We start from the raw sequence: 15,530 nt of genomic DNA on the forward strand, positions 1-15,530 counted from the left end.
GCGTTTTTTCATGTGTCAGTTGGCCATCTGGATGTCTTCTTTGGAGAAGTGTCTATTCATGTGTTTTGCCCATTTCTTCACTGGATTATTTGATTTTTGGGTGTTGAGTTTTATAAGTTCTCTATAGATTTTGGATACTAAACCATTATCTGATATGTCATTTGCAAATATCTTCTCCCATTCCGTTGGTTGCCTTTTAGTTTTGCTGATTGTTTCCTTTGGTGTGCAGAAGGTTTTTATTTTGATGAGGTCCCAAATAGTTCATTTTTGCTTTTGTTTCCCTTGCCTCCAGAGACGTGTTGAGTAAGAAGTTGCTGTGGCTGAGGTCAAAGTGGTTTTTGCCTGCTTTCTCCTCGAGGATTTTGATGGCTTCCCATCTTATTTTGAGTTTATTTTTGTGTATGGTGTAAGAAAGTGGTCCAGGTTCATTTTTCTGCACTTTGCTGTCCAGTTTTCCCAGCACTATTTGCTGAGGAGACTGTCTTTATCCCATTAGATATTCTTTCCCGCTTTGTCAAAGATTAGTTGGCCATGTGTTTGTGGGTCCATTTCTGAGTTCTCTATTCTGTTCCATTGATCTGAGTGTCTGTTTTTGTGCCAGTACCATACTCTCTTGATTACAGCTTTGTAATACAGCTTGAAGTCTGGGATTGTGATGCGTCCAGCTTTGGTTTTCTTTTTCAGGATTCCTTTTGGTATTTGGAGTCTTTTCTGGTTCCATACAAATTTGAGGATTGTTTGTTCTAGCTCTGTGAAGAATGCTGGTGTTATTTTGATAGAGATTGCCTATTAATATTTTGGGGAACCTTCATACTGTTTTCCAGAGTGGCTGTGCCAGTTTGCATTCCCACCAACAGTGTAAAAGTGTTCCCCTTTCTCTGCATCCTCTCTAACCTCTGTTGTTTTTTGAGTTTAAGCAGTACATTTCTAAATAAGCCCTGGGTCAAAGAAGTCTCAAAAGAAAAGGAAAAAAAAACCCAAAACATACAGCTGAATGGTAATAAAAACAAAACAAACTACGTGGGTTGTAGCTCAAGCAGTGCTCATAGGGAAATTTACAGCAGTAAATGCTTACATTAGAAATGAGGCAAGATATCAAATCAGAAATCAATGAAAATCTAAGTGTAAATGTAAATAAAAATCTAAATGTAAATCTAAATAAATGTTGTTTCATTAGAGGACTCAGTACAGCAAAATGTCAGTTTTCCCCCAAATTGATCTATAGGTTTAATGTAATTCCTATTAAAATCCCAGTAAGGTTTTTGTAGAAATAGAAGAGCCTAAACAGTGTTGAGGAAGAAGAAGAAAATGGGAGGAATCCTACATCCTGATATTATAGCTTATCGTATCAGACCCACAGATCGACAGAACAGGTTAGAGATCCCAGAAAGAAACCCACAAACATGCCTAAATGACTTTTTACAAAGGTGCAAAAGCAATTCCTTGGAGGAAGGATAACCTTTTCAACAAATGTTGGGATAATTAGACATCCACAGGCAGAAAACCACCACCAAAATGCACACACCCGAAGTACCTGCACACGTTGCTTTTAAACTTCACATCTTACATAAAAATTAACTGAACGTGGGTCATGAACTACAGTAAATAAAGTAAAACTATACAACTTTTAGAAAAAAAAAACAGTTTTAAAATTTTAAGTTTATTTATTTTCAGAGAGACAGCGTGAGTGGTGGAGGGCAGAGAGAGAGAGAGGGAGAGAGAGAATCAATGCGGGGCTTGAACTCAGTTGGGAGATCATGACCTGAGCCCAAACCCCGAGTCGGATGCTCAACTAACTGAGCCACCCAGGTGCCCCAGAAAAAAAGCGTTTTTAAAAGAGAAACGTGTCATCCCTCTTCTCACATGACTCTGTCTCTCTTATCCTTTTATTCTTTCATCAGTACTTCAGTGCTGTTTGGACATCACACCTCTGGGAAGTTGTCACTTGTCCGGTGAGGCTGGCTGGGTCAGTCATCCGTCTCTCAGGCTCTCGTAATACCTTACTGGACATTTGTCTTTTCTCTGCTTGCCCTGCCCGGCATCTGGGTCTTTTCATGTTTGGGGAATTCCCTTTTGAATTAGCTTTGTTTAGGGCAGGGGCCCATTGCCTGCTTCAGAGGTTAAGGAGGAGACATACTGTTTGCTGGTACCATGTGCTGGCAGCGGGGGTATAACAGTATCATCAAGGCCGGTCATTCTCTTTGCCCAAGACTTTGAGTGTGGAGTGAGAGACAGAAGGGCTGGGACACGGAGGGTTCATTCTTGAGCTCGTGGCAGAGGCATCTCCATTTCAGGGGTGGTCGTGGTGATGGTAGCCACAGAGCGGTGGCGTCTACAGTAGATGGCTTCTGAGGGATTGAGGGGTGGTCCTGTGGCCAGCCGTCCTTCGTTCCCGCCTTTCTAAAGATTCTGTGATCTGTGGGGTCCTTTGAACAAATCCCTTTTCTTTAGCCAGAGTCCGTTTCTGTTGCTTGCAAAAGAATCTTGATTGATTCAACCACCCTAGCATAATAGTATTGCACGTTTTGCCTGTTTACTTGCCATTTCCTCCTCAAACTAGATCATGGTTGGGGCTCTGTCTTGTTCATTCTTGTACATTCAACACACGGCATGCTTCAGGTATATTAACCTTTCAGTAAATAATGAAATGTGCAGGTCTTCAACCTTGTTTTCCCATTGGCCTGATATTTAGTGGTAATTACGCTGTGATTTTGGCATTTAGTGGGCTTTTATTTTTAGTTTTCAGTGCTGTTTGCAAGATCTGAATGTTTTGTTTGCCTTCTGGATATTTTATTGGCAACTTGGAAGAGAATTCGTAGTTATCTTGAACAATATTTTTCCTTCGCTCCTTAGTTTTCCTAATCCAAGTACCAAACGTGATGGACTGGAGTACGCTTTTCTATCAGGAAAAAATACAATAAAAGACTTTGTGATTAACCAACATAATAATCAAGCTGGTGGATTTTTTTAATGACTTTCTTTCATTGTGGATAGCATTATAACGTTAGAGCACGCTGATGTATAGCGTATACGCACACATACACACATGCACACGCACACATATGGGCTCCTTGTGTCTCCTCATTTTTCCTGTTGTTAATTCCATCATATTTCAGTCACAGTTGAGATGAGGCAACATCTCCATTATCTTGGATGACTTCATTTTGCCTGGATGACTTTGTTTTGCCTCTCTAACGGAGAATACCTTTGATTGTACCTCCTTAGCACTCTTCCCCTTTCCTCCAATAATATGAGCCAACTCACCGTGATCTTTTTTGCGTAGCCTCCTCCCAGGTTTCACTTTTACCGAAATCAGGCCTATCTTGCAGAGTTTCTAGATGGATTTTTCTGATGACATCTGAAAAAGCTTGATAATATCTTGCGATTCCAACTCTAAGCTTATCTTACAGTATTTCTTCAAATTATTTATTCTTACTAGACTCACCGCAGTTTTACCACTCACATATTAAATCGTGTCCTTTTTGGGGGAAAATCTGTCTCTTAACACACATGCCACTTGTCCCCTCAGCAGTTTCAGTATGTTCAAGTTCCACCATTCAGTTGACATAGAATATGCTCTAGGACGCATCCCCTTACTCACTCTCCCTTTCTCAAAGCAGAGATACTCTTTCTTAGGAGTGCTACTCCCCTCTAGGAGCCTGTCTTATCTATCCCTTGGTATTACATATTATTGTACTAATACTATCTGAGGCGGGTTGAATGGATTTGAAAATGAAAGCATCAGTGCCATCTTCTCTATAGGGCTTTCAGAGTTAATGGATCATAGGTTTATTTCATTGGGTTTTAGAAAATTTAAAGCACCATCAAAACACTATAATGTTAATTTTCTGCATCATGCGGATACCGTAGGGGCATTTATGGTTATGAAATGCACCTTTTTTTCTTAAAAATGATGCCTTGGTGTTTTCTTTGCCTTGAGGGTTTTATTCAGATTATCATTTGTTTTTTACTTTTGCAGTCGATGCTCCGAGGGAGAGGAGGTTGCTACAAACATACATTCTATGGTATCGAAAGCCATCGTTGCATGGAAACTACCCCAAGCTTGGCATGTGCAAATAAATGTGTCTTCTGCTGGCGGTAAGTAAAAATGAATGGCTGTGGTGACCGAATCTGTAACCATCTGTAATAATCAGTTTCTGTTCAGCCTTTCATTCAAATTTACCTAAAGCTCTGCTGGTTTTAGAAGTAATCCCCATTTCCTTTTCTAATATTATATATTTACGCATTTGTTTTTCCTCAACCAGTTTTGTCAGGGTTTTGCCAAGTTTTTGTCTTTGTGAAGACATAGATTTTAGCTTTGTGAATCCTCTGCATCATAGCTTTGTTATCTTGTTCAATAGTCAATTTTTTTTTTTTGTTTTACTCCCCTGTTCTTTTTCTAACTTAAATTAGACTGTTAGCTCATTAATATTCAGTCTTCTATAAATCCTTAATCAGGAATATTCATCTAAGTACTTCTTCAGCTATGTTCCATAGATTTTGATTAGTTAATTATTTTTCAATTATTTTTTTAATTTGAATATAGTTGACACGGTAGATTCAGGTGTGCGATACAGTGATTCAGCAAGTTTATACCTTATGCTGTGCTTACAAGCATAACTCTCGTCCGTCACCATATGGCATTGTTACAATGCCCTTGAATGTTATTTCCTTGTCTGCACCTTTTATTTTTGAGATTTATTCATTCCGTAAGTGGAAGCCGGTATCTATCACTCTCCTTCACCCGTTTTGCCCATCCCTTATTCCTCTCCTCTCTGACAACCTGAGTCAGTTCGTTCTCTATATTTATAGCTCTGATTCTTTTTGTTTGTATCTTTGTTTATTCATTTGTTTTGTTTTTAGATGCTACAGATAAATGAAATCATATATGGCCTTTGTCTGTCTCTGTCTGCCTTATTTCACGTAGCATAATACCCTGGAGGTCCATCCAAGTTGTAGCACATAGCAGCACCGCATTCTTTTGGGTGGTTGAGTAATATTCCACTGTACGTATACACCACATCTTCTTTATCCAAGCGTCTGTTGATGGACACTTGGGCTGCTTCCATATTCTGGCTGATGTAAATAATGCTGCAATAAACTGGGGTGAACGTATCTTCTCATTTCCTTTGGGTAAATACTCAGTAGTGGAATTATTGAATCATATGGTAATTTTATTGATAATTTTTTAAAGAATCTCCACACTGTTTTCCCCAGTGGCTGTAGCAATTTACATTCCCAACAACTGTGCAGCAGAGTTCGTTTTTCTCCACACCCTCACAAATGCTTCTTATTTCCTGTCTTTTTTACTGTAGTTAGTCTGACAGGTAGGAGGTGATATCTCATTGTGATGTTGATTTGCATTTCCTTGATGATTGGTGATGTTGAGCATTTTTTTATGTGTCTGTTGGCCATCTGGATGTCTTCTTTTAAAAACTGCCTATTCAGGCCCTGTGCCCATTTTAAATCAGATTATTTGCTTTTTGGTGTTGAGTTGTACACGTTCTTTATATGTTTTGGATACTAACCCCTTATCAGAAGATATTTACAAACATCTTCTCCCATTTAGTAGTTGCCTTTTAGTTTTGTTGATTGTTTCCTTTGCTGTGCAGAAGTTTTTTTTTTTTTTCTTTTTTCTTTTTGCTGTAGTCCCAGTAGTTTAATTTTGCTTTTGTTAACCTCACTTGAGGAGACATATCTAGAAAAATGTTGCTATGGCTGATGTCAAAGAAATTACTGCCTATGCTGTCTTCTAGGAATTTTTTATGGTTTCAGGTCTCACATTTAGGTTTTTAATTCATTTTGAGTTTCTTTTTGTTTATGGTGTTAGAAAGTGATCCAGGGCACCTGGGTGGCTCAGTCGGTTAAGCGGCCGACTTCGGCTCAGGTCATGATCTCACGGTCTGTGAGTTCAAGCCCCGCGTCGGGCTTTGTGCTGCCAGCTCAGAGCCTGGAGCTTGTTTCAGATTTTGTGTCTCCCTCTCTCTGACCCTCCCCTGTTCATGCTCTGTCTCTCCCTGTCTCAAAAAGAAATAAAATGTTAAAAAAATAAAAAAAAAAAAATAGAAAGTGATCCAGATTCATTCTTTTGCGTGTGGCTGTCCAGTTTTCCCAGCACCATTTATTGAGGACACTGTCCTTTTCTCATTGTATGTTCTTTCCTCCTTTGTCATAGATTAACTGACCATTGAAGCCTGGGTTTGTTTCTAGACTCTCTATCATGTTCCATTGAGCTATGTGTCTATTTTCGTGTCTGTACTGTTTTGATTACTGCAGCTTTGTAGTACATCTTGAAATCTGGAATTGTGATACCTCTAGCTTTTTTCTTTTCTCTCAAGATTATTTTGGGTATTTGGGTCTTTTGTGGTTCCATATAGATTCCATATAAATTTTATAGTTCCATATAAATTTTATAATTATTTGTTCTAGTTCTGTGAAAAATGCTGTTGGTATTATATTGAATCTATAGATAGCTTTGGATAGTATGGACATTCTGACAATATTAGTGCTTCTAATCCATGAGCATGGGATGCCTTTCCATTTGTTTGTGTCATCTTCAATTTCTTTCATAAGTGTTTTATGGTTTTCAGAGTACAGGTCTTTCACCTCCTTGGTTAAGTTTATTCCTGCGTATTTTATTCTTTTTGGTACCATTGTAAATGGGATTGTTTTCTTAATTTCTCTTTCTGCTACTGTGTTACTAGTATGTAGAAACAACCAATTTCTGGGTATTAATTTTGTATCCTGTGACTTGATTACTTAATTTTATTATTCAGTTGTAAATATTTTCTAATTTATATTATGGCCTCCAAAGACATATTTAGAAAAATTACACATAAATTAGATTTGGGAGATAATATTTTTGTTTTTAAATTTCAACCAAACTGGAGGCGCCTGGGTGGCTCATTTTGTTAAACATCTGACTCTTGATTTTGGCTTAGGTCATGATCTCAAGGTTTGTGAGTTCAAGCCCTGCATTGGGCTCTGTGCTGACAGCATGGAGCCTGCTTGGGATTCTCTTTGCCTCACTGCCCCTCTCCCTACTGACATGTGTGCATGCACACACATGCTCTTTCTCTGTCTCTCAAAATAAACTTAAAAAGAAACTCAACCAAATTATAGTATGTGATTTTTAATACAAGTTATTTAAAATTTACTGAGAAGTACTATATGTCTAGTAGAAATGGTTAGTGTTTATAAATTTATCATATACTAGTGAAAACAGGGTACTTTTTTCTTAAGTTTATTCATTGATTTTGAGACAGAGTGAGCGAGTGTGAGTGGGGGAGGGGCAGAGAGAGACTCCCAAGCAGTTGTAGAGCCTGACAGGGGGGCTGAAACTCATGAATGGTGAGATCATGACCTGAGGTGAAATCAAGAGTTGGATGCTCAACTGACTGAGCCACCCAGGCACCCCAAAAGAGGGTATTTTTAATTGTTGGGTAATAAAACAGCAGTGAAATTTATTTTATATAACTGATTATTTGTCTTATCATTATTTAGTCATCCTCTTTATCCATAATAATGCCTTTTTGCTTTAAAGTCTATGCTTTGTGATATTAATATAACTATACTAAATTTCTTTTGATTACTAATTCTTGCCCAGTCTTTCTTTTTTGTTCCTTCATGTAACTTCAATCATTGTGCATGCTTATATTTTAGGTGGGCTACTTGTAAACAAGTGTTTGGCTGGATAAATTTTTAAAAATCCACTTTATTGAAGCTTTGTTTACGTACAGTGAAATGCATTTGTTTAAAATTTTTAAAAAATGTTTTATTTATTTTTGAGAGAGAGAGAGAGAGAGAGAGAGAGTGTGTGCAATTTGGGGAGGGACAGAGAGAGAGAGGGAGAGACAGAATCTGAAGCAGGCTCCAGGCTCTGAGCCATCAGCACAGAGCCCGATGCGGGACTGGGACCCATGAACTGTGAGATCAAGACCTGAGCTGAAGTTGGTCACTTAACCAACTAAACCACCCAGTCTCCCTGAAATGCATTTGTTTAAAAGATATAGTTCAGTGAGTTTTGGTATATGTGTACATCTGTGTGACTGTGACCACAATCAAGATGAAGGACATTTTCTGGGCGCCTGGGTGGCTCAGTTAGTTAAGTGTCAGACTTTTGGCTTTGGCCCAGGTTGTGATCTCATGATTTGTGAGTTCAAGCCCCATGTTGGGCTCTGTGCTGGCAGCGTGGAGCCTGCTCGGGATTCTCTGTCCCCCTGTCTCTCTGCCCCTCTCCCATTTGCAGGCACACATGCTCTCTGTCTCTCAAAAATAAATAGATAAACATCTAAAAATACATATTAAAAAAAAGATGAAGGACATTTACGTTAGTCCTGGAGGTTCCCTTGTGCTCTGCCTCCCAGTTAATTTCTCTCGTCTCATCCTAGCACCAGGCAAATTGATTTTCTTTCTGACAATATGTGTTAGTTTGCTTTTTTCTATAGAGTTGCTTAAAAATGGAATCATTCAGTATGCATTTTTGTGTCTGGTTTCTTTCTTTCTTTTTTTTTACACATTCATTTACTTTATTTTTTTAATATGAAATTTATTGTCAAATTGGTTTCTATACAACACCCAGTGCTCATCCTAACAGATGCCCTCCTCAATGTTCATTACCCACCCTCCCCTCCCTCTAACCCCCCACCAACCCTCAGTTTATTCTCAGTTTTTAAGAGTCTCTTATGGTTTGGCTGTCTCCCTCTCTAACTTTTTCTTTTCCCTTCCCCTCCCCCATGGTCTTCTGTTAAGTTTCTCAGGATATCCACATAAGGGTGAAAACATATGGTATCTCTCTTTCTCTGTATGACTTATTTCAGTTAGCATAACACTCTCCATTTCCATCCACGTTGCTACAAAAGGCCATATTTCATTCTTTCTCATTGCCACGTAGTATTCCATTGTGTACATAAACCACAATTTTTTTATCCATTCATCAGTTGATGGACATTAGGCTCTTTCCATAATTTGGCTATTGTTGAAAGTGCTGCTATAAACATTGGGGTACAAGTGCCCCTATGCATCAGCACTCCTGTATCCCTTGGGTAAATTCCTAGCAGTGCTATTGCTGGATCATAGGGTAGATCTATTTTTAATTTTTGAGGAACCTCCACACTGTTTTCCAGAGCGGCTGTACCAGTTTGCATTCCCACCAGGAATGCAGGAGGGTTCCCATTTCTCCACATCCTCTCCAGCATCTATAGTCTCCTGATTTGTTCATTTTGGCCACTCTGACTGGTGTGAGGTGATATCTGAGTGTGGTTTTGATTTGTATTTCCCTGATGAGTAGTAACGTTGAGCATCTTTTCATGTGCCTGTTGGTCATCCGGATGTCTTCTTTAGAGAAGTGTCTATTCATGTCTTCTGCCCATATCTTCACTGGATTATTTGTTTTCTGGGTGTGGAGTTTTGTGAGTTCTTTATAGATTTTGGATACTAGCCCTTTGTCTGATATGTCATTTGCAAATACCTTTTCCCATTCCGTCAGTTGCCTTTTAGCTTTGTTGATTGTTCCTTTTCGGTGCAGAAGCTTTTTATCTTGATGAGGTCCTGACAGTTCATTTTTGCTTTTAATTCCCTTGCCTTTGGAGATGTGTCGAGTAAGAAATTGCTGCGGCTGAGGTCAGAGAGGTTTTTTCCTGCTTTCTCCTCCAGTGTTTTGATGATTTCCTGTCTCGCATTCAATTCCTTTATCCATTTTGAGTTTATTTTTGTGAATGGTGTAAGAAAGTGGTCTAGTTTCATTCTGCTGCATGTTGCTGTCTAGTTCTCCCAGCACCATTTGTTAAAGAGACTGTCTTTTTTCCATTGGATATTCTTTCCTGCTTTGTCAAAGATTAGTTGGCCATACTTTTGTGGGTCCAATTCTGGAGTCTCTATTCTACTCCATTGGTCTATGTGTCTGTTTTTGTGCCAATGCCATGCTGTCTTGATGATTACAGCTTTGTAGTAGAGGCTAAAGTCTGGGATTGTGATGCCTCCTGCTTTGGTCTTCTTCTTCACTATTACTTTGGCTAATTCGGGGTCTTTTGTGGTTCTATACAAATTTAGGATTGCTTGTTCTAGCTTCGAGAAGAATGCTGGTGCCATTTTGATTGGGATTGCATTGAATGTGTAGATTGCATTGGGTAGTATTGACATTTTAACAATATTTTGTGTCTGGTTTCTTTTGTCACACATGTTTTTGGGATTCATTCATGTTGTTACATACATCAGTAATTTTTTTTCCTTTTATTGCTGAAGCACACAGTCTGTTGTATGGTTATACCACAGTTTGTTTCTCCATTCATCTGTAGTTGAATATTTGATTTGTTTCCAGGTTTTGACTCAATTATAAAGCTGCTGTGAACATTAGTGTATAAGTCTTTTATAGGCCAATATTTTCTTTATAATATTTATTTATTTTTTGAGAGAGAGAGCGAGTGTGCACGCATGTGCGATCAGAGGAGGGGCAGAGAGAGATGGAAACACAGAAGCAGACTCTAGGCCCTGAGCTGTCAGCACAAGATCATGACCTGAGCTGAAGTCGAATGCTTAACCCACTGAGCCACCCAGGTGCCCCTATAGACCAATATTTTCACTTGTATATGGAATTGATGGATTTTTTTTTAAAGTTTTTAATGTTTATTTATTTTTAAGAGAGAGAGACAGCACGAGCAGGGGAGGGGCAGAGAGAGAGGGAGACACAGAATCCAAAGTAAGTTCCAGGCTCTGAGCTGTCAGCACAGAGCCTGACATGGAGCTCGAACCCACGAGCCATGAGACTGTGACCTGAGCCGAAATCCGATGCCTAACTGAACCACTCAGGCGCCCCTGGAATTGCTGGATTTTTAGAAGTCTGTTTGGAGTTCAGTTGGTCTTATTGTGATTGTTGGTATTGATAAATACTGATAAATTAATAAATTAACGAATATTTAATTCTCTCGTTTTGTGATTTGTGTTTACCTTGCTTTTCTACATTTTATTGTCTTTTTCTTTTTAAGACTACTTTAATGCTAAGGTATCATGTTAGGTGTTTTGTTATAGGAAGCTCTTTTATTTATCTTGCTGGAAATTCAAGGTGTTGAATTCAAATGTCTTTAAGCCAACTACAGTCCCTCATATGTAGAATTCAGTCTTTTAAAGTTGGAAATTTTAAGTGAAAGAAAATGTCTAAATTGCAGAAATCTTTTGTGCTTGCTACTAATCCATTTTTCTCTTTCGCTAACACCTGTTTGCTTTTCACCACCTCAATTCTCTGCTGGCTGATGTCTCCATTGCAGTTCGTTTTGTTATGATAGCTAGTGACTTCTTTACTATCAAATCGAATAGAGGTGACTTAATTCTCCTCTAAATTGAACTCCAGGAAAACATGCTAGAAAACAAGGCTCTCTACTTCTATTGGATTCAGACACACCTGTCTTTTCTAGTGTTTTTTCCCAGCCCTTTGACAGTTACTTTTTAATTTCCCCTTTTAGCTCTTTGGCTTATTGTTGACCTGATGAATCTTTCTGATTCTACCCTTGGCTTTCTTTTGTTGCTCTATGTTATAATGGGAGGGGTAGTAAACCATCTCTGTGGCTTCATTAAATACCTGGAGTTTGACACCTTTCTATTCTTTATCTCTAGCCCGTCTCCTTTCTGAGTTTTCATCCTTGGTTTGCAGTTGCCTGTTGGATATATTGTCTCAGATGATCCACAAGTACTTTAAGTCCCATTTGTCCACAGTGGAATCTATTATACTGTTAACCTCTTCATACTATTTTGGTAATGGCACCATTAGTTATCCAGTGGCTTAGGCTGAAAAGTTCATCTTCCTCTAACTCACTATATCCATTTGTATACTTAATTCTAGAGTCTCAATATTTCATTCTTTAGCAACCAGAATGATTTAATATTTTCCAGTCTATGCCATTTCTTGATTTATCTAACATATTGGTACAAGACCTATAATTCTTCTCTTGAGAAAAGGTTTTATATCATTGGTCATAAAAGTAATCCATGTTTATTGTAGAAACTTTTGGAAAATACCAAAAAGTATAAAGAGAAACAACTATCTACAATTCCAGAATCCAGACAAATCATAGTTAACACTTTCCAGTATTTGCTTTCATTCTTTTTTTCCTGGGTCTTCTCACTTTTTTAAAAATGTGGTTGAAATCATTCTCTAATTTGTTTTACATCCTTTTTTAGTCTTTAAAATATGACTCTTGTTCTATCATTAAAATCTTTTTTTTTTTTTTTAATTTTTTTTTTTCAACGTTTTTTATTTATTTTTGGGACAGAGAGAGACAGAGCATGAACGGGGGAGGGGCAGAGAGAGAGGGAGACACAGAATCGGAAACAGGCTCCAGGCTCCGAGCCATCAGCCCAGAGCCTGACGCGGGGCTCGAACTCACGGACCGCGAGATCGTGACCTGGCTGAAGTCGGACGCCCAACCGACTGCGCCACCCAGGCGCCCCTAGTCTTTAAAATATGACTCTTGTTCTATCATTAAAATCTTATAGGCATAAACTTTTTGTTTTAAAAGAAACAAAACTAGGGGTACTTGGGTGGCTTTAGCTAGTTAAGCATCTAACTTCGGCTCAGATTCATGAGTTTGAGCCCCACATCAGACTCTGTGCTCATAGCTCAGAGCCTAGAGCCTGCTTTGGATTCTGTGTCTCCCTTTCTCTCTACCCCTAACCCACTCGTGCTCTGTCTCTCTCTCCCTCAAAAATGAATAAACATTACAATTTTTAAAAAAATAATTCTCGGTGTGATGTGCCTGGGTGGCTCAGTTGGTTAAGCACCCAAATTCAGTTCAGGTCATGATCTTGCGGTTCGTGGGTTCAAGCCCTGAGTCGGGCTCTGTGCTGAGCTCAGAGCCTGGAATCTGCTTCTGACTCTGTGCTCTGTCTCTCTCTGCCCCTCTCCACTCATGCTCTTTGAAAAATAAACATTAAAAAAATTAATTACAGATTTGCAGAAGAGTTACAAAGATCGTAGGGTTTCTGTATATCTTTCACCTAATGTTCCCTAATGTTAAGAAAGACCTTACTTAACTCTGGAACAATGATCAAAACCAAGAAATTAATATTGATGCAATGCTATTAATGAAACTGGAAACTATTTGAGTTTCTTCAGCTTTCCCACTAATGGTCTTTCAGGATTCAGTTTGGGATCCCACATCACATTGAGTTGTTATGTCTCTTTAGTTTTCTCTAGTCTGCCATAGTTCTTTCCTTGTTCTTCATGATTTCGACACCTTTGAAGAGTTTTGGTCAGATATTTTGTCTAATGTTTTCTCATGGTTAAAGTGAAATTATGGACTTGGGGAAGACTACCATAGAAGGAATGTGACCTTTCCAGCAGGTCTTATTAAGGGCTATATGATATCAATATGTCCTAATACTGGTGTTGTTAACCTTTATCATTTAATTAAGGTAGCGTTTGCCAGGCTTTCAAGTGTAATGTTCCACCTTAAAATTGATTTCTTCTTTGTAAGTAATAAATATTTTGATAAGATACTTTGAGCCTATGCAAATATGCTGTTTCTCTTTAAGCATTTGCCCACTAAATATTTCATTCGTTTGTGGATTTTTGCCTGCATCAAATTGTTGCTTTGGTGTTCTAATGTTTATTTTTTATTTCCTTTTTTTTTTTAAACATATAATGGAATTCTTCTGTGAGGAAGCATCATTTCTCCCCCATTTTAAAATTTATATTATATTAGTTTGGACTCAAGGATACTTATTCCTTTGGTTATAATCCAATACTATTATTATTTACTACTCATATCTTTCTAGCTTTGGCCATTAAGAGTTCTGTTGGGTTGACTTCTGTGGCTTTTCTTTCATTTAAAACACTGTGTGTTATATGACTCCAGAAGAAGTTTCAGGCTCAATTTGTGTTTTCCCTGACCAGCCTTGGAATCAACCACTTCTCTAAGGAGCCTTAGTTTCCCTTATTGAAGAATGATATTTAAAGTCTAAAATTTGGATGCTTGCTACGTTCACTGTTATTGAGGTGTTAGTGCTTCCAGGCCTTCTCAGCAGATAGAAGTAGAAAATACATGTATGTGTATATATCTGTCTGTGTATATTAAAATACGGAACCATGAATTTGTACTGATACCTTCAACTCCTATCAGCATCACAGAGCTCATTCTGGCATACCCTTATTTTGTAACTTTTTTCTTGGGCAGTAAGAACCTGGCCTGGCTGTTTTCAACTACAACATATTAATGTCAATTATAGTTATATGCATGTGAAGGACTTTTAGAATTGCAAACTGACACTTTGGGAGAAATAAATTTATTTTAGGATGGCTTTGTTATCAGGATGATGCTAATCTCATAGAATGAGTTAGGAAGTGTTCCCTCCTCTTTTATTTTTTGGAAAAGTTTGGGAAGAATTGGTGTTGATTCTTTGAATCCTTAGAGGAATTCACCAGTAAAACCTGTTTTGGGGCTTTTCTTTGCAGGGAGGTTTTACTTACTGATTCACTTACTTTACTTGTCATAAGTTGGTTTAAATTTTCCATTTCTACATGAATCAGTTTTGGGAACTTGTATATTTCTAAGAATTTGTTCATTTTGTCTTGTTTATCTAATTTGTTGGCATATAGTTGTTTATAGTCTTTTCATAATCCTCTTTGTTTCTGTAAGGTTGGTAGTGAGGTGTTAATTTTCATTTCCGAATTTACTAATTTGAGTCTTTTTTTTTTCAATCTAGGTAAAGGTTTGTCAGTTTGTTGATCTTTGCAAGAACCAGTTTTTGGGCTCACTGATTTTTTTCTAATGTTTTTGTTTCTATTCTGATCTTTATGATATCCTTCCTTTTGCTGCCTTGAACTTCATTTGCTTTTCTTTTTTCTAGTATCTTATGGTATATAGTTAGGTAATTGATTTTTTTTTTTTTTAACGTAGGTGTTTATAGCTATACATTTCCCTCTGAGCATTGTTTTAGCTACATTTCATTCATCTCTTAAGTATTTTGTAATATCCCTATGTTTTCTTCTTTGATCCATTGGTTGTTTAAAAGTGTTATGTTTAATTTCCACACATTAATATTTCAGTTTCCTTTCTGTTCTTCATTTCTGATTTTATGCCATTGTGGTTGAAGCAAATATTTCGTATGATTTCAGTCTTTTAAAGTTCATTGACACTATTTTTTTGGCCTAACATATGGTACAACTTAGAAAATGTGCTATGTACACTTGAAAAAAATGTGTATTCTGATGTTTTGGGGTATATTGTTTTGTTTATGTCGTAGGTATTTTTGGCTTATCATATTGTTCAAATGTACTATTTCTTTATTGATCTTCTGTCTAGTTCTGTCCGTTATTTAAAATGTGGATTTGAATTTTAGAATTATTAATTTAGAGCTGTATTTTCTCCTTAGCTTATAAATTTCTGCTTCATATATTTTGGTGTTCTTTTATTAAGTATGTATTTTGTTATAATTGTTAACATGTTCTTGATGGATTAACCCGTTTATCAATATATAATGTTCTTCTTTGTCTTTTGTAGCAGTTTTTGACTTAAAGTCTATTTTGTGTTATATTAGTA

General features: G+C 37.6%; 1 protein-coding gene across 1 annotated transcript in view; it reads left to right on the forward strand.

The window, feature by feature from the left end:
• LOC125928480 (S-adenosyl-L-methionine-dependent tRNA 4-demethylwyosine synthase TYW1) overlaps positions 1-15,530 on the forward strand; it is a 212,648-nt gene that overhangs the window by 69,953 nt on the left and 127,165 nt on the right. Inside the window, exon 10 of the mRNA XM_049639186.1 lies at positions 3,980-4,098. Coding sequence (XP_049495143.1) covers positions 3,980-4,098 — 119 coding nt within the window. The remainder of the gene's footprint in view (positions 1-3,979; positions 4,099-15,530) is intronic.

Source organism: Panthera uncia, chromosome E3 (assembly GCF_023721935.1).
Source record: "Panthera uncia isolate 11264 chromosome E3, Puncia_PCG_1.0, whole genome shotgun sequence".
In the NCBI taxonomy this organism is placed as follows: Eukaryota; Metazoa; Chordata; class Mammalia; order Carnivora; family Felidae; genus Panthera; species Panthera uncia.